The sequence below is a fragment of the Antennarius striatus genome, chromosome 4, assembly GCF_040054535.1.
Source record: "Antennarius striatus isolate MH-2024 chromosome 4, ASM4005453v1, whole genome shotgun sequence".
Classification (NCBI taxonomy): domain Eukaryota; kingdom Metazoa; phylum Chordata; class Actinopteri; order Lophiiformes; family Antennariidae; genus Antennarius; species Antennarius striatus.
Genome location: NC_090779.1, coordinates 12,864,751 through 12,883,853, shown reverse-complemented (window position 1 = coordinate 12,883,853; position 19,103 = coordinate 12,864,751). Strand labels below are relative to the sequence as shown.

The 19,103-nt window shown below is 39.1% G+C and overlaps 1 protein-coding gene across 2 annotated transcripts in view; it reads left to right on the top strand.

Annotated features, from left to right (window-relative positions):
• shank3a (SH3 and multiple ankyrin repeat domains 3a) overlaps window positions 1-19,103 on the top strand; it is a 183,565-nt gene that overhangs the window by 100,138 nt on the left and 64,324 nt on the right. For both annotated transcript variants that reach the window (XM_068313426.1, XM_068313427.1), the window contains exons 6-13: window positions 3,606-3,714; window positions 4,210-4,361; window positions 5,003-5,170; window positions 7,672-7,788; window positions 15,424-15,501; window positions 15,831-15,897; window positions 16,759-16,988; window positions 17,182-17,351. In XM_068313426.1, coding sequence (XP_068169527.1) covers window positions 3,606-3,714; window positions 4,210-4,361; window positions 5,003-5,170; window positions 7,672-7,788; window positions 15,424-15,501; window positions 15,831-15,897; window positions 16,759-16,988; window positions 17,182-17,351 — 1,091 coding nt within the window. The remainder of the gene's footprint in view (window positions 1-3,605; window positions 3,715-4,209; window positions 4,362-5,002; window positions 5,171-7,671; window positions 7,789-15,423; window positions 15,502-15,830; window positions 15,898-16,758; window positions 16,989-17,181; window positions 17,352-19,103) is intronic.

Sequence of the window (19,103 nt, the reverse complement as noted above, 5' to 3'; positions counted from 1 at the left end):
TGGACATGAACGGTGACATCTTTACATTGCCTTTTATGAATTTGACAAAAATCCTTAATAAAAGGAGGAAAAAGGGAGAACACACTGAAGTTAGTTTGAAAATAAGCTATATTGTCTTTTTATTATCTTGCTGTCTAGAGGTGAATAATCCCCCTTTACTGGTTGTGGCAACAAGAGCGTCTTTCTGATGCTTAAGGAAAGCATAGAGGGAAATTGAAGTCAAAATTTTGATTAGTTTCAAAGTCAATAATGGATTCTATTCTAAATTGGAAGTTTCTATTCACAATAGCGCCAATGTTTTGCAGTCCTCTGTAGAACAAACATAGAGGGACAAAAATACCATATTTTAATGAAAGACTGTAGTTGAAGATTGAATTCTTATCATATGGACACATTGTGCTGAGCAACTGAAGGCTATCTTTTATTTAACATTTTGAATAGCCATAGATTATATTGCTTATTGATATTTTTTCTTGTTCTACTTTTTCTTGTTCTACTGCACAAATTGCATTTCTCATGTCTTCCTTCCCTTTTCTCTTTCTCTCATCTTTCCTTTGATTTCCCTTTTTTTTCTTGACCCAGCAACAGGATATTCCATCCTCATGATAGACAAAGTGAACAGACCACCATTCAAACTTTTAACCAAGGTTTGGTTTTTGCAGATGAGTAAAGACCTATAAATCTGTGAACTGCATGCTGTGTCCTTGCTCACACATAAATTCTACGCTCGCATATGGTGGGATCACTTTAATATGCTTAACACAGCATGTGACATTATATACAAAATGATAGGGGGATTCCACTTATTGTGTGATAGTGTTGTTCAGTCGTCGCAGCAGTAAGACTAGCTTGATCATCAGTCTGCAGTGGTTCACTACACCACACCCGTGTCTGTGCACATAAGCCTTTTGAAACTAATTTAGTAGTATTTTTGTTAAAAGATAATGCTCTCATTTTTCCTACACTAGACAAAAAACTTCAAAAAGAAAATCCGGCTTTGAAGACCAACGGTGTAAACAGATATTTAAAAGATTAGTTAGAAAGTGATAGATGAGTATCAGCTGCTCTATTGGTAATCAATAAATGGATCATCAGGTAGAAGTAGTGGACTGATAAAACGGACATCTGTCCTGTAGGAAAACAGAGGTAACTTTAGTGTGGAGGGTGCTTCTCGTCTTGAACTGCCAGCATCACTCTAAATTGACACATTTGTCTTTCTTAAAGCAATCCAACGTTGCAAAAGGTAAGCCTTTATCCCTCTGTTTGAAGATTATGTTCTCTATAATCATTCTTGCCAGAACACTACATCATTATTAACTTGAGTACAATAGCCTGTGCAGAACAGCAGTCATATTAAAATTAAATTACAGTTAGAAAATTAATAAAGAACTTGTAGTGTTATTAGGGTCCTGCTGCCTCTTTTTCTACTCCTTTCATTTTTTTCTAATTTCCACCTTTTTAATGTGACCATCATTTTATGAGATATGGAGGAAGTTTTAGTAACGTAATGGTTAGCGCACAGATGTTTGAAATAAATGTTTTGAACTCATTACTTTGTAAAACTTGATAAATTTTCCAAAATAATATATTTGTTTTAGTTGTTTGAGTGTGTCAAGAAGACAGATCAGAGCATTTGTAATTACATAAATTGTACTACTCACTTAAATTAAACATTAAGTATGGAATTACTTAAGTTTTTTATTTATGAAAACACATAAGTCGGTTCGTAATGCAAAAATGTTTTGATAAATAAGATTTAATCTGTAAAGCATTGTATTGGCTTTTGTATAAATTTACAGAAGCTTTAACTCTTAATGACAAATGAAGGATGTGCGTCATTTTTATTGGTCTTAGTTGCTGTTACAGTTTGGCACAAGATATGACTTTTGAATCTGATGAACTACAATTATGTCATAGTGAAAATGTTTGCATGTGTGCATGTGTGTACGGAGAAAATTATGATTTTCATCAAGATCCTCATCAAAGCAGATAAAACAAACCTTTCTATTAGTCCCCTGTTCAGCAGGGGACTAATACAAAACACACATCACGTTCAGCTGATCAGCGGCAAATCATCCCTTGCCTCTTCAAGGCATTATTTCACCACATACTAAAACACAAGCTCAACGATCTTCCCACTCATGTTTACACTGGCTGCCAGAGTTGTCTTTGTATCCCATCACCATAACAACTGCCTCACAGCACATCTACAAAAAATACAAAGTGTATTTCTCACACAGTTTGACTTGGAGTGATGAGTGTAGCGGATAGCGGCTTCTCGCAGCATGTTAGTGGTGTGTGTGTGCGCGCGCATCTCTGTGTGTGTGTGTGTGTGTGTCTGTGTGTGTGTGTGTGTGTGTGTGTGTGTGCATGTGTGTGAACAAGAGACAGCCTTGTAGAGACGAGCAAGCTGCAGATGACTCGGTGGAGGATGTGATGTGAAATTCAGAGGGATATGTAGAGTGGGACTTCTCAGAGTGAGGATATACTGTATATGATGCCGTACATGGTGAGAAAAACAGCCACTGCATTCTTTCATGTGAGTGTATACGCTTGTAAGTCTGTTATTAGGTTTAATATACTAAATGCCCTGTGCTAACCATGCCATGTAAAATGTAATGTGCATGAGTGGAAGCTTTTGCACATGTGGATGTTATATAAGCTCAGAATCCTTGATATAATGCAGTAGTAAGGGGTACTTTGGGGACATCAACTATTGTCCAACTAAATCTTTGAGTTGCATATTCAGCTTTAAGCCATTTTTATTTTACAAGATCAGAATTATACTTTGAAGTAAAATACATTTTATAGTCTTTTTGTTATTTTACAGTGGCGAACATAGTTATTAGATACATCCTAGTTTAGGGCTCAAATAATCCAGTATTGATTGTTGCTCCTGATCTCAAGGCTATAGTGCTCCATTATGAAATTTTTGTGTTGGTGCCTCACTCACAGCTTCATTTTTAATTATATACTCTGCAGGCCTACACTCATCAGTATAGGTAATGAATATTTTTAATTATAAGTCAATGAGGAAATTTGTGTGTGTGTGTGTGTGTGTGTGTGTGTGTTTGTGTGTGTGTGTGTGTGTGTGTGTGTGTGTGTGTGTGTGTGTGTGTGTGTGTGTGTGTGTGTGTGTGTGTGTGTGTGTGCGCGCGTGTGCGTGTGCGTGTGCATGTGTGTGTGTGCTGGGCAGAATTTTTATTTGAATTTATGCAGTGTTTGTTCCTGTTTTATGAAGATTACCTTAAACATTTAAGTTGGATCCGGTGATGTAGAGTATTGCTCTTACCAGCCGCTGGGTTGCATTTTTTTCCCGTTTTGGCACTAAAATAGGCTATTATTTCAGTGCTACTTTGTAGCCTTGTCCCGGTTTTTTTGTCCATCCTGTTATAACTTATATAGCTACCGCAAATGGTCCATTTGCTTGCCAAGACAGAGCAGGAATAAAACCTTTAAAACACAGGGAGAGAGCAGTGACTTTAGCTTTCATCTCTGAACTGCATTATTAAACATCCCCATCCACATGAGTCTTACATTACCCAATCACAGCTGTCTCTTTCTCTACTCTCTCATCTTTCCATTCCCTTGTCTCCCTCCATTAGGCAAACCTGAAGAAGTTTATGGAGTATGTACAGCAGAGAAACACTGAAAAGGTCTCACGATTCCTTGACAAAGGCCTGGACCCCAACTTCCATGATCCTGACACAGGAGGTGAGGAAGTCTATGCTGAAAGCATACCAACTGCCTTCTTCTTGTTATTCTTTTTTGTTCCCCATGATTTCCTTTTCTCAAGTAGTGTCATTTTTTCTGTTTTTTCAGTACAAAATGACAAAGTGTGCATTTCTGAAATAATCCTTTAGTATGCTGGGCAGAGCTGCTTTGTTTTGTATGCTAATGTCTCCTAAATACAAATGTTTGTCCAGCCATAGAGATTTCGCTGTTGTCTGGCCTGTAGGATTGAGAGCTGTGATGTGAGGGAAACATAAGAATAGCTTGGTTAAACACCAACAGGTAGCAATTACCTAAGTATGTCAGAGTGTGACAATCACAGCAACCATTGCATTTACCTACATGCAGAGTATCAGGACATTTCATTGGGCAGTTTTTTTCATCAGATATTAACATCATCAATTGTTTGATATTTAGAAAAAAGACGCAAAAACTTATATTTAAAATTGTTTGCTTGTTTTTTACTGGAATTTACAGAATGTCCTCTGACACTGGCATCACAGCTGGAGGGATGTGCAGAGCTAATCAAGGTACTGAAGAGTGGAGGTGCACATCTGGACTTCAGAACAAAAGACGGCATTACTGCCCTACACAAGGCTGTGCGCAGCAAGAACCACACAGCCCTTATAGTGAGTATAACACACACAGGCACACACACACATGTTCACGCAATAATAATACTGGACAGCTGACTCATTTGTTAACTTTTTTTGCTACACCAATTCTTTCTCTTGCTAAGCCAATTGCTTGCTTGCAAACTTTTATCTCTGGGTAAGAAGGCAGGTAATCTCTAGTAGAGAGTGCTTGAGTTATTACAAAATATGTGAGTCCCAGCATACCCCCATTTGAATAGGCTGTCATATTCATTCAATTGCCTTCCATGTCTGGGTTGAGGAGGCTTGCAACCTAAATGAAATGGTGTACATGAGTCATATAATTGATTTCCTGATGAGCCAGAACTGTTGAATTTGGAATTGGTTATTTCCGCTCGGTCATTATCATTGTCCACACTTTCAATGTCACTGGGCCTGTAACATAGAAATGTTGCTGCTGTTGTCAAATAAAAACCTATAAAAGTGTTTTTAAAGATTTTAGAGAATTTATTTATTGGGTTCATGTGAGATTTATAAAAACCAGCATATACTATAGGTTTGCAAGTCACTTTAACCTTCAATTTGTATGGTCATGATGGATAAAACATAGATACAACAACAGTCTGGACTCTGAATTTAGGCATTATCCCCTTATATCCATGTTCCTCTCCTACTAGACACTGTTGGACTTGGGTGCATCACCTGACTACAAGGACAGTAGGGGGTTGACTCCTCTTTACCACAGCTCTATGGTGGGTGGTGATCCTTACTGCTGTGAGCTGCTGCTGCATGATCATGCACAGGTTGGCTGTGTAGATGAGAATGGCTGGCAGGAGATACACCAGGTAACACACAACACAAACAAATCAGTGATTAGTGATATGCAGAATACAAATGCAGGTGCAGCACCGGAGGTCTCATCTGTAGACTGAATAAAATGTTTGTGTTTTCCTCACATTGTCATGGTGATTTTGTAATCATTGTTATTATTGCTGGGGCGGCACGGTGGCGCAGTGGTTAGCGCTGCTGCCTCACAACACGGCGGACCCGGGTTCGAGTCCTGCTCTGTGCGGAGTTCGCATGCTCTCCCCGTGTCTGCGTGGGTTCTCTCCGGGTTCTCCGGCTTCCTCCCACCTCCAAAAGCATGCGCCTCAGGTTGATTGGCCGGTCCCAAATTGACCATAGGAGTGAGTGTGTGTGTGAATGATTGTTTGTTTCTATGTGGCTCCGCGGTACACTGGCGTCGTGCCTGGAGTGTCCCCCGCCTCACGCCCTGAGACTGCCAGGATAGGCACTGGCTACCCCGCGACCTGCGTTAGCGGATTAAGCGGGTTGGAAGATGAATGGATGAATGTTATTATTGCTGTCTGTGTAGGTTCTCAGTTATCCAGGTCATTATGGTTATCCAGGTCATTATGACCTGGATAACCATTGTTATTACTATATTTATTTTTATTATATTGGTTGTTTTTTTTTCATTTGGCATATTTTTATATCACTTTGAACTACATTTCCAACCAAAGATTTTGTTCTGAAAAAGTACATGGAAAAAAATTGATCTATCTCCACAGAATTTCTCACTCACACTGTGTTGTAGAAATACATATGAAGAGTAAACACAGCATATTGTGAGTACAGCAGTGACAGAAAGGTGTTAGAGTTCTAAATGATATTTTACTATGGTTGTGTTGCTCTAAATGTAACTATTCATCAATTGAATATTTAGCAGGAAAGACTAATGAATTTTATTCGTGATACACTTTACATTGTAGAACAATCTCAAATAAAATGAATAAGATAAAAATAAAATTTAGGAAAAGGCATTGCTCAAGAAAGGTTTTACTCCTTTTTTAGAAGCTTCCACTGTCTGTGGATCTCTCAGGTGAACAGGGAGAGCTTTTCAAAGAGAGGGAGCAATGTAGCAGAAGGTTCGGTCTCCCATGTTATAAAGCTTGGTCCTCAGGATCTGCAAAAAAGCTTGCTTGTCCAGAGCAGAGGTGACCTGTGAAGCATTGAGGAGTAATAATAAGGAGTAATCTTCCTTCAGGATTAATACCATTAAGGCACTTATTAGTACGTGGACTGACCTTATATTCGATCCTGAGGGAGACACAAAGCCATTGGAGTGATTTTAGAACAGGGAGATGTGGCCAAATTTTCGGTCTGTTATCAGTATCCCAGCAGAACAATTTTGAATGCACGAAAGCTTATAAACAAAGGTCCCCTAGTGCTACCCATTTTCTCGTAAATGTAATTCTTCAGCTTTTTTCAACTTGATTTCCTTGTCCTTCTGTTGCGTCCTTCTCAGCATCAGTATTGTAGTGATATAATTTAAACCGTACAATAGCATACACTACTGATGGTGCGATAACCAACAACAATCCCATCATCATTCGTCCTCTGATTCGCTGCTATCAAACTCACACACACAGAACAAAAGCGAGAAAACAATTACTGGCAAGAGTTGGTGCGCTTCTTTGTCAGTGATGGACAGGACAATACCACAGCACAAGAAGATGGAGATTAGAGGAGAAGTTTATGGCTGGCAGTTCTGTAAAACGAAGAGTCTCAAAAACACACCACATTTTCCAGAATAATTTCAGTTCATAGATTCACAATGAGATTGAAGTGATAAAAACTAAATGTTCTTTTGATTCCATAGACTCTTGTCATTATGAATGAAGCAAAGACCAAAAGAAAAATAAGGGAGAAAGTTTCAATTCCCTTACTGGTTTATGTGATTTTCCTGATACGTTTTAGGACCATGTTAATTCATGCTCTCTTTGTATCTTATTGTAATCTAAATTCTAGTTACTGCAGGGATCTCGTCTTTATATTTTTTTAGCATGGGGGCTGAGATCATGCTGACTAACTAACTAACCAACCGACCGACCGACCGACCGACCGACCGACCTACCGACCGACCAACCAACAAATCAAACAACCAATCAACCTACCAACCAACCAAACAAACAAACGACCAACCAGATTTAAAAAATGTTTAACACAAAAATCTTTTTGCACAAAATCACCACTATGACCTGGCAGTTTTTTCTTCAATTTAACTTGCTATTTTAACACATTGATTAAAAAAACATGATAGATTAGGATTAGGATTAGGGTTCAAAAATGGGATTGTATCAATTTTATTTCCTATATTTTGTTTGGTTCAAAAAAACAGAACATGATGACTAATTTGGTGTAATTCTACTTATTACATCACTTTTCAAAATCCAATGAGTCCTTTTTCACATTTAAGTTCTTTTTTTAGTGACACTATATGGTTGTTCCTTTAACTTTAAAATGGCAATTTTGTAAATGAATAAGTATTGTAAATCTGTTCCAGGCATGCCGCTATGGCCACGTGCAGCATCTGGAACACCTGCTGTTTTACGGAGCTGATATGAGTGGCCAGAACGCATCGGGCAACACCGCCCTGCATGTGTGCGCCCTTTATAACCAGGTAATAAATGTTTAAAATGTGTATAAAAAGTTAATTAGATATTCTGATGAATTATGCAATGCCAATGTTGGTTTTGGGAGATGGGTTGATATGTCTGTATATGTGCATTATAGCATTTACGTGTAGGCTTGGTCTGTTTGCACCAAGAGCTGTAAGAGTTGTTCATGTGCAACAGCTCTGAACCTTCAGTGCTCAAGGACGATTATGCATTGCACTGAGTTTTTACTTACAGGGCTCTATCATTTGCAGATAGACTTTCATTATATGCTTCATTCTCAGGTGTTTGTTCTCACATGCGCACTTGTGTGTTCTTGAGTGGCAGTCTTATTCAGAGGCATCTTTTGTTTTGTTGTCTTTCTGATAATGGACTAACAGGCAGGACTGAAGGAAAATTGTCCAGGTTGAGCAAGGAAATTTCTCCCATGTAGGTCGCCAATAGATCACTTTAATATCATGTCGGCTGACATGTGAATGAAAGGAGGAAATATTTTGCTGTCGTAGTTTAATATTGTTTGATCATTTTTATTCAAAAGCAGTGCCTGTCTGAGATGACTGCTTTATTCCAAAGAGAATCACAGCGTCATCATGGTCTATAAATGTAACTTCTGATTTATGTAGAAGATGGGAATGTTAGAGTTTGATCTGTCCTGTCGGAGTGTCGGGACATATAAACAAATTCTGAACTTTTTTTAAAAAAAATTAAAAAATCCTATGTGACTACTTGAAGCATTTACTTTCAATAAAGCTGTTACAACTTTGAGTCCCAATTAATTTACTCTGTTAAAGGAAGAATTATGTACTCACCCTCAGTTGTGTTAATTCCTTTGTCATAAGTCCATATAACTTTCAGTTTGCATAATGAGCTAAGTGGGCGCTTTGTATAAAATTAGTGTTTTGTGTCAAATAGTGATATTGAAATTCATTATATTATCTTAATAAAATTAATCCTAGTTAATCCAATCAGTTTCTGAAGCTGAGATCTAATTAGGCTAGATTGTTGGATGCATTTAATTCTCATTTTTTATGATGAGATTGAGGGTCATGATACAGTCTAATAAAAGTCATTGATAAAGAATGGGCATTTTCTAAGCTTAAAAAAAAGATATAGCACTGTCTTGCTAAAATCTACATACAGTGGTACCTCTACTTATGAAATTAATTGGTTCCGGAAGAAATTACGTAAGTAGAAAATTACGTATGTAGAGACTCGTTTTCAATGCATATGCCCTAATCCGTTCCAAGCCCCCCAAAATTCCAACATAAATGTTTTATAAAGCATAAAAATGCATCAAAAGATGTAACACATACATGTTAGAATTAGATTAATGCACAATAAATGACAGTTTTGCATAATGTTAAAAGCAAAGAATAGAGTAAAGAATGATAATGGCGGTCATTTACCTTTCAACAGCTGTCCCCATTGTTTTTTGCCCTCTTTGGTTCATGTGCTCCTGTCTCATGATGCTGAACAACAGAGTGAATTCCAGTCCTCCTTTTGAACTTCTCCAACCACCCACGCATGCCTTAAACTCCTTAAACTTCCTTTTGTTTTAATAACTTGACGATTATAGATGCACTACGGCCATATTCTTTGGCGAAATCAACCAAATGCATCCCTTTTTCACGCTTTTCTATTATCTCTTGCTTTGTTTGTATGGACAAAAAACTCTTTTCTTCGTCTTTTCTTTTCCTCTTTTCTCCATCACTTTCTTGGGGTCCATAGCGAATACGTACCCAAAAAGTTATTATATTTGCGCAAAACTATCAGAACACCTCATTGGTCGAGTGCCGAATGCCGAAGACACTGCATAAGCACCGATCTAGCTCCACGTAGAGGTGGAGTGGCATCCCTCTTAGCCAGTGGGATGCCAGGAAGATATGTAATTGGTAATAGCCAATGGCAGAGCAGCTATGAAAATGTTGCGTTCAGGAACCTGTGGGAGATTCGAGTATCAGCCAATATTGTGTTTTTACATTACGTAACTCGAAATTTCTTTCGTAAGTAAAGGCAATATTTTCCTGCTGAGAAATTTCGTAAGTAGAAAATTTCGTAAGTAGAGACATTCGTAAGTAGAGGTATCACTGTATTGTAGTTTCAAAATGGCGATACAATGTGTAAATGATCTTACGTGGAGAGGGTTTTTTTTACATCTTGGGAATTTTATGCAATTAAATATACACTCTTTAATTTGCTATTGAAAGACAGGAACCACAGAAAGAGTCCAATAAAGTTTTTTGTAATAGTAAAGATTTTACATTTTAAGTCTATATGCGTATGTGTGTGTGGGTGTGCGTGCGTGTGTGTGTGTGTGTGTGTGTGTGTGTGTGTGTGTGTGTGCGTGTACACACATATGATTTGCTACAGTTCTCAAGAGTTTATACCGAATCAAGTGAGGTACAGGAGGATGTAAGGAAATGAGGACAGTGAAAGCCAGCACAGCCCCAGGAAAATGATGATTGAAGTTGTTAAGCTCAGGATGCCCAGTTATTGTCCTGTTCAGTAAGAGGCTGCTTGAAGAGAAACATGTAATTCGGTGTTCAGGCAGGAAGAGGCTTCCTACTGCTTCACTGGTAGAGAGAGAGTAGTTCTCAATAAATGAACATTAAATGGGCACTTTACTCTCCCCTCTTTGCCTCTCTTTCTCTCTCTCTCTCTCTCTCTCTCTCTCTCTCTCTCTCTCTCTCTCAGTCTCCCTCCCTATTACTCTGGCATGTAAATAAATAAAAAATCTTTGCATACATGAGTGTGTTTGTGTGTTCTAACTGCGTTGTCCTAAGCTCAAGTCATGAGGAACGATCTGTTTCAAGTGCACTGGAACAACAGTCTTAGGAGATTGTGTGTGCATGTGGGATTGTGTGTGTGTGTGTGTGTGTGTGTGTGTGTGTGTGTGTGTGTGTGTGTGTTTGTGTGTGTGTGTGTGTGTGTGTGTGTGTGTGTGTGTGTGTGTGTGTGTGTGTGTGTGTGTGTGTGTGTGTGTGTGTGTGTGTGTGTGTGTGTGAAGCAGGAGGTGATAAAATCAAAAAAGGTGTGGATGAATAGTTTCACTTACAGTTACAGTCTGTACTGTTGTAATCACCCTCCCCCCAACTCTTATGTACTTCTATTGCTAAGGATGGCTGTTCATCCTGCCACTGAAGACAGAAAAACACAATCGATCCCAAATACTGTCACTTAGCAGGGCTCCAGAAGGCTTGTAACAGGCCGGGATCAGATGAGTATGTGCCACTACAAAACAAAATGGGATGGTAGAATTGATCGTGACATTAACAATCTGGTGGGAAAAGACTAATTTCTTGCAATGAAGAAAAATCACACAAGGTCATTTTTCTAAAATTTTGCAGTGGTAAAATGTTCAATAACATTCCAGAACACAGTGGGCTTATAGCCAAGAACCCCCATTCAGGGTTTTCATTGCAGGCCTGATGTGAACATCCTGAAGTTCCATTTTAACCCAGAGAATGTGCTATTGGATGTTAGTTTGGGTAACAGAGCAAAAAACAGATGTCCTTATGAATGGAGTGCATCAGCATTGGATGTGACATTGTTAGTGGATTTGAACAAGCAGTGGCATCAGAAAATCCATGACAGTAATTGAAGAAAAAACAGGAGATGGCTGGTACACTGTGGAGACGTAAAGTGAAGCAAGTAAAGTGCTCCCTGTTATGTTGTATGTCACACCTCTTGATGCTGTGGAATGCCTGTATCCACTGTAAATATATACGCCGAGGTGGCTTGGTGACACTTTAGGTTGGTCCAGTTTTATCAAACCAAATGCACAGAGAAGTGAATTATTTTGGTGTTGCTGAGCAATGCCTATCTGAAAAAACGGCTAGCAACAGAATCTAGTTATTTGAAGGAAAGAGAGTGGATGGAATGGCAAGGCAGCATTCCTAGACTCTGAATGGATATCAACAGTTAGTTTATGGGCCTTTCGCTCACTCTGTGTGATCTGTAACAAAAGGTATAGCAGGGGTCTTTAACCTTACAAAAACATTAATTGCATCAGAGGTGGAGAAAACACTGATAAAATTAATACACAATTGCCTATTCCAGTCAGTTACATTTTTGGACTACTAGGATTTTTGTCACATTAATTGCATTCTGCTGTAAGTGAGCAGAAGAAGAATTCATCTATTGGTATCAACTTTGAATTATGTGTCTTAAGGGCTTCAAATGTTTGTCTTAATCCTGTATACAAGCTAGCTTTTCTTTGAGTTCAGAATGTCTGCGACCTCAGTTGAGATAAGAGAAGGACTCCTCAAATGTGTAAACAACTCTGTGAGAGGTACCATCTGTCACTCTCTCACACATGAGTGACCCATGAGTGATTGCCATAAAGAACTTGTTCTTGCATGAGGACGGGGGATGAGGAATGAAGTTCTTTTGACGGCATCTCAGGTTGAAGCATAAGTGGTTTTTGTAGACTGCAATTTTTCTCGCTGTCCTTTCATACTCCCGCACCACACTGAGGGTGTTCCTCCTCATTACGGCCAAAGAGTCAGCCATCCAGAAGAACAACCTTTCCTCAACAGAAGCAGAGGGGCTAAGGCTAAAAGTAACAACAGCCCTTTCTGAAGCTAACGTCCCCCCTTCCAACCTCTCAGTGACGGAACTGAGTGAGGATCAGAACATCACAATCCTTTCAGCAGATAAAAGAAGATGCACGGTAACCCGAACACAACAGATTATCACAGAAAGGAAATGTCACTGCTCAGCAACAGCAGCACATGTTAGACCCTCAAACACGACCCAACCAGCAGGTACAAAAAGAAAGTTGTGGATTGCCTACAGACAAAGTGAGGAATACCATCGTCTGTACCCTGAGGAAGCCATTCCATTCATATACGGGATCCCCAAAATTAATAAAAAAGAGCCCCATAAACTTTGAGAATAAAGTGAGAGGACTGCCACTGGATACAGATGAGACCATGCTATCTTACGACGTCAGCTTCTTATTAACATGTGTTTCCACAATGGAAGCAATAGAAATAGTGAGACAACGGCTTTTACAGGACAATACCTTCAGTGACAGAACAAATCTCAATTCTGACCAGATCTGCCAACTTCTAGACCTCTGCCTGAATACCACCTATTTCCAGTACAGAGGAAGTTTCTCTAGGCAGAAACACGGATGTGCCATGGGCTCGCTGGTGTCTCCTATTGTGACCAATCTGTACATGGAAAAAGTGGAACACAGGGCCTTGACCTTGTTCAACACTGGTGGACGACATATGAGTTAAGATCAGAATTCACAAGGTGCAACCTTTCACCAGCACATCAACTCAGTGGACAGCAATATCAAGTTCACCAGAGAGGATGTAAAGGACAATAGTTTCACCTTTGTTGGATTGTGAGGTCCGCATAGAAGAGGACAGAAGTCTGACTTTTTGGATATACAGGAAACCAACACACACAGACTAGTACCTGCTTTTTGACTCTCACCATCCACTGGAGCACAAGCTTGTAGGCATCAGGACTCCACACAGGGCTGACAAGTTACCCACCTGCAGTCAAGACTAGGAAATAGAACACTGACACCTGAAAGGGACACTGAAAACTTGTGGATATCCTGATTGGACGTTTGTGAAGACTCGCACAAGATCAACCTAGTTGGTATTGAAGAGAAGGAAAGCAGGTGAAACAGCATAGTGATCTTGCATGTGTCTGGAGTGTCTGAGAACTGAAGAGGATCTTCAACTAACACCAGATCCCTTAGTTGAGCAAAACCCTCAGTCAGAGACTGGTCCACTGAAAAGACCCTGCACCACACAGCCAGAGGAAAAACCTGGTGTATGCAGCTAAATGCACCGAGTTTATCACCAAGTCTAAACTTAATATTAGTTGGAAAATGGGTTACAAATTTGCAGTATCTACTACTCATCTCCATCTTTTAACTTTTGACACTAGGCATAGTAGAACAATACTACAATAGGGATTGGATATACACAGGGATGAGCGAGTACACCACTATCTGTATCTGTATCTGTTCAACCAACTAGATCATCTGTATCCGTATCTGTACTCAGAATGGGCGAGGCTTAAACCGGAAGTGGGTGTGGTTTGACCGGAATGGGTGGGGCTTAAATCGCTACATTACCTAAGTCTAAAATTGATATGGATTGTTTATTTTAAAACTATTTACAGAACAGCCTCAAAATGGAGAATCAAATCAATGATTTTGATCACCAAAGTAAGAGAACTATTTACAAAACAAATTTTTTATGGAACTGAGTCAGAACATGAATATTCATAAGTCTATGAATGAATATTTACCAAAGAGCCTCAGAATTGAGATTCAACGCTTTTGATCACAAACACAAGTGCATTAATGAAGTGCATGCAATATTAAATTATCAATTACGAATTATGCATGAACAACAATTGTTATACTTTGCAAAAGTTTTAATTTTTTTTCTTCCTTTTCAGTTGAATTTTTTTTAACCCTAAACCTGTTTTTTTCCAATTATTTATTTTTAGCACCTAATGTTCTTGGCATTTTTTTTCCACATAAAGTTAAACAATGTTAATTGCTGAGAGTGTGTGTGTGTGTGTGTGTTTGTGTGTGTGTGTGTGTGTGTGTGTGTGTGTGTGTGTGTGTGGTGTGTGTGTGTGTGTGTGTGTGTGTGTGTGTGTGTGTGTGTGTGTGTGTGTGTGTGTGTGTGTGTGTGTGTGTGTTAATAATCATATTAATTAAATGACTGACTCCACTTCATCCTCAAGGCATGTTTACAGTTTTGCCAAAAGTACTCTGAACCCAAAGCTTTGAAAAATAGTTGATGGTGTAAGTTACATTTGAAGAGTATTTATGTGGATTCATAGCTGCAGTGAATGTCATGTTTATTATTTGCTGGTCTATCCAGTTTTTGCTGGACACATACCATACTCAAATTTTTTATTTGTATTAGTTTAGTTATTTTAGAGTTATTTTAGTTAACCATGTTGCTCTCTAGATAATTCTGATGTGAGTTCACTCCACTGCTTTTATTGATATTGCTGCACATTAAAAGTTAATGCTTATTGCCTCTCTCAACTACAACCTCCCAGTTGACTCTATCATATTCATTCTGTGCTATTTTAGACCTGCTCTTTAGCTTTCAAGTCTTATACTCTGCATGTGGCTTCAAGAGCATACTCTTTGCACATCTATAAGTGAATGTGCTCGTAAGAGAAGGAGAAAAAGCAGTGAAAGATAAATTGACTTTCAGAAAGAAGGAATACTAATACATTTTATCTGTGATTGAATCTTAACGAAGAACTACTTTTAGCAATTGGCATGTGTATATTTTAATCAGGATAGCCTTTTATTAGTTCGTAATGATGTACATCAGTTTAAGTAGTCCTATAATCCACACAAACCTAGCTACGTGCTTGTATGGTAGGTGGGTTGTGATAACCATATGCATCATGACATACAGTAAGGTTATGTTACATGGTCACTGGAGTTCAATCAAGGTCATGCACGCCTCCAGTGTGTGTGTGTGTGTGTGTGTGTGTGTGTGTGTGTGTGTGTGTGTGTGTGTGTGTGTGCGTGTGCGTGTGCATGTGTGTATGTGTATTGTTGTTGCAGGTGATAAATTCCAACACAAGTCCATATAAAATTCTAACCAAACACTTGCATCTATTTTATCATTCAGGACAGCTGTGCACGAGTTCTTTTGTTCCGAGGGGCCAATAAAGAAATAAAGAACTACAACAGTCAGACAGCCTTTCAGGTGAGGGTGATAATCAGCGAACTGGTGCATATTACTCAGTGTAATATCCTTTACACCTGTGTCACTTAAGAGCTGAAGCTTTGAATGACTCTCCTTACTCAGCCTATTGCAGTTACATTGTTGTCTGTTGACCCTAACAGATTTATTATTTATTAATTTGTACACACACACACGCGCGTGAACTTTACCTATTTGTATTTATTAATATTTACTATTATTTATTTACTAGTTTTTTTTGTTTTTACTTAATCCAATTTGTTTCCTTTCCGTCTCTGATGATTACTCTTCCCCTCCTTCCCTCCTTCCTTCCCTTCTTTCTCCACCCTAAGGTGGCTATTATAGCAGGTAACTTTGATCTGGCTGAAATCATAAAGGTCCACAAAGCCTCAGACATTGGTAAGTCAATAGCAGTGATAATACATTATCAGACTCCCTCAACATATTGTTCATATGAATACGTATTTAGTGCTGGGAGAGATCTGGTTTCACGTGAACTGTTAAGAATCTAAGAGGAGGAACAGGAAGTACAGGTTTCATATATGAGTGTGGTAAAATGAGGGAACAAAGTCATTTCTCTCTGACATGACAGAACTTGACAAAACCCTGCCATCTAGTGTGGATTGGTTGTAACTCACACTTTTTACAGTGTGCCATTGAGTTATGTTCTTTGTGTATTTTCACTTCCATCTTTCTCAGTGATAGTGTTTTGCTCCATGTGGTACTTGGGAATTAACTCCGGAATGTATTACAACTTGTTAATTATTGAAGAAAGATTATTTTTCATTTAATTCAATCAAAATATTTGTTCATTAAAAACATTTTGAAAATTAAAAAGGGTTTGATGAAGTGGGTCTTCTGCAATTCTCTTGCAGTACTAAATCCATTCCACAACCATTACAACTGTGTAAAATAAGGTGTGTTCATTTAAGACTATGACTGATTATTGCTAGGTGCAGTTTATTCCAAAAATAACAAAAAATATCTTAAATTGAATTGGAAGTTTTGAATAAATCAGCATGACCTTCTATAAATAACTGCAGAACTAGAGAGTGTTTTGTATGTGGCGCTCAAATTGCCAACATTGATGTCTCTTGCCATAAGTGTCCCTTTTAAGGAAATGTGTGTATGACCTTGGGATGCATGAAGTCGCAATTATTTCCCCATCAAAGCTTTTTATTTATTCTGCTTGTTGCAGAAACTTCATGTGTGGTGTCTTTGGAAGAGATGCTCTTGTACTGAATTTCTTTGTCCTCACAGTGCCTTTCAGGGAGACCCCTTCCTACACCAACCGTCGTCGAGCAATACCTGGCACGCTGCCCTCGCCACGTTCTTTGCTCCGCTCCGCGAGCGACAACAACCTGAATGGGGACCATGACCACATCCGCAGTCAGACACCCAGAGAAAGTCGTGGCCGTCAGGGTCATTCTCCAGTCCCTTCACTTCGCAGTTTACCAACTCTTGGGCAGCAGCACAGTAGCTTTGGAGAGGTGTGATGAAGACCTGTGTGAGGCTGTGTGATTTGTGTTTGACTTGTCTTGAACATACGCACAATTCAGCATGAAATGAAGAGTAGATGAAGTTTGTAAAAAAAAAGAGGCATCAGTTTTGTTTTTGTTATTTTTGTTTCACTGTAATAAAGATGTGTAACATGCATGTGATACCCTTCTTCTGTTCTGTCAGAGCCGTCATGGAGAAATCCATGACAGTAGTCTTCAAAGTACGGGCAGCTCAAGATCCTCTCATTCTCGTTCGCCCTCCCTACATCACATGCACGAAGAGGATAAGCCAGTCCCCAGAAGGTCTCACAGCCATGGCTACCCTCATGGGCACGGGCATCGTGGAAGACTCAGGTTTGACGGATTTTTATAAACTTTCTAAATGAAAAAAATCGATCCCTTCATTTTCAGTATTTATGTGTCACACTCACTATTGTTGGTCAACATTCACTTTTAATAGATCATTGATGATCAACCTTGTGATCACACATTTACATTAAACATCCTATTGCATTAACCACTGACTGCTACAGGTAGTAAACATGACACAAAATCAATCAGGGGAAAATATTGTTCAATTGTTCAGACATCAATCCCAGGACAATTAGTGAAGTTTGTGTCCTGTCACAATTTACCTTGAATTTCCCAAAAACATAATCTTAGTACGTTGCAAATAGCATCACAGTTTCTGTCACTGTTGTTTGCCCTGTGCTCCTGTCAGAGTAGGATGGCAATTATGGGTTGGACTGTGTATCTCTGTCACAAACAATAGCTCCAGTTATCTAACAAGCTAGGCTGAAATGTAGCATAAGTCCTGCTGGGAGGACAGAGGGGGAATGGGTGTGTTTATCTGTGATGTATGCATAGACATTTGCTCATATCCATGGTCACGGGTGCTTGCACGGGGCAGAGATAGACAGATGGGAGGCAGCTAATTATGATCGACATGTGTACCAATTGAAAACTGGCACACTTTAAATGTGTGTACCAATTTGTTTGACAGGAAAACAGCATGAGAGCGAACGTTGCATGTTGTGAAATCAGAGGTGTGACTGATGTGAGTGGATGGACTACTCAGTTCAAAACAGCTCGTCACTTGACTGACGCATAAATTCACCATCACAGTTGTGCTGCTGGGCTGCTGGAACTAATCGTCTTCCTTGTATGCTGGACCATTAGACAAACTGCACAGTAAACTATGGCTCTGATCACATCTCAGAGCACTGGTGGTTTACTGACAGTTGGTTGGTTAAATTTTTTATTATTATAATATGTCAGAGGGAGAGAACCCAATTACAACTTACAGGTAATAGTTTTTATGGATGCTTCCCACTTTTTGATTGTGTTTTTGTGTGAGAAAATCACATTTCTGACGGGGCAATTGCATTACAGACACAGCTCTAGATGCACTCCCCTCTCCCTCCAATACGCTTTTGTCACTTCACTGAAGCAATCAAACACTCTAGCTGCCTCCGTCATTCATGCACACAGCCACATACACACAGTGCTAACCATAACTTAAATCATGTTAACGCTCACAAATTACACAACATACAGTATAATTTAACACCCTGAAAATATAATTGTATAACTGTCGTTAAAACTATTTTTTATGAATTCACAGTGGAGTTTGAGGGCAGTGTTTCCTATTGATGTCAAATGTGTCCCATAATGACAACATATTAACCCTCCTCTGCTATACCTAGAAAGTACTATCTTTGACAGGGGCGGCACAGATTTTGCACTCATCTTTCTCATCTCATCTCATCTCTCATCTCTCAGCTTGTACTGGACAGTGATAGCATTGGGAACAAAAAAAGAAAAAAAAAAAGAAAAAGGAGGATGTTGGGTTTTCTGTATATGTTGTGTCATATCCTACATAGCCCTCTGAACATCACGTGTTGAAACCTATTTTTTCTTTGGCCTTTACCCATACACCAAGTATTAAAGTGAGGTATGTGCATGAAAGTCCCCAAAAGAGCAGCTGGACCATATGGCCAGAATCTGCACCTCTCTGTGTTCTTTCTGACCTTCTGTTTATACCAGGGTAATTCTGGAGGCACTGTGGATTCCAAGGGAGTGTGAAATTAACTTGGCAAGTCAGCA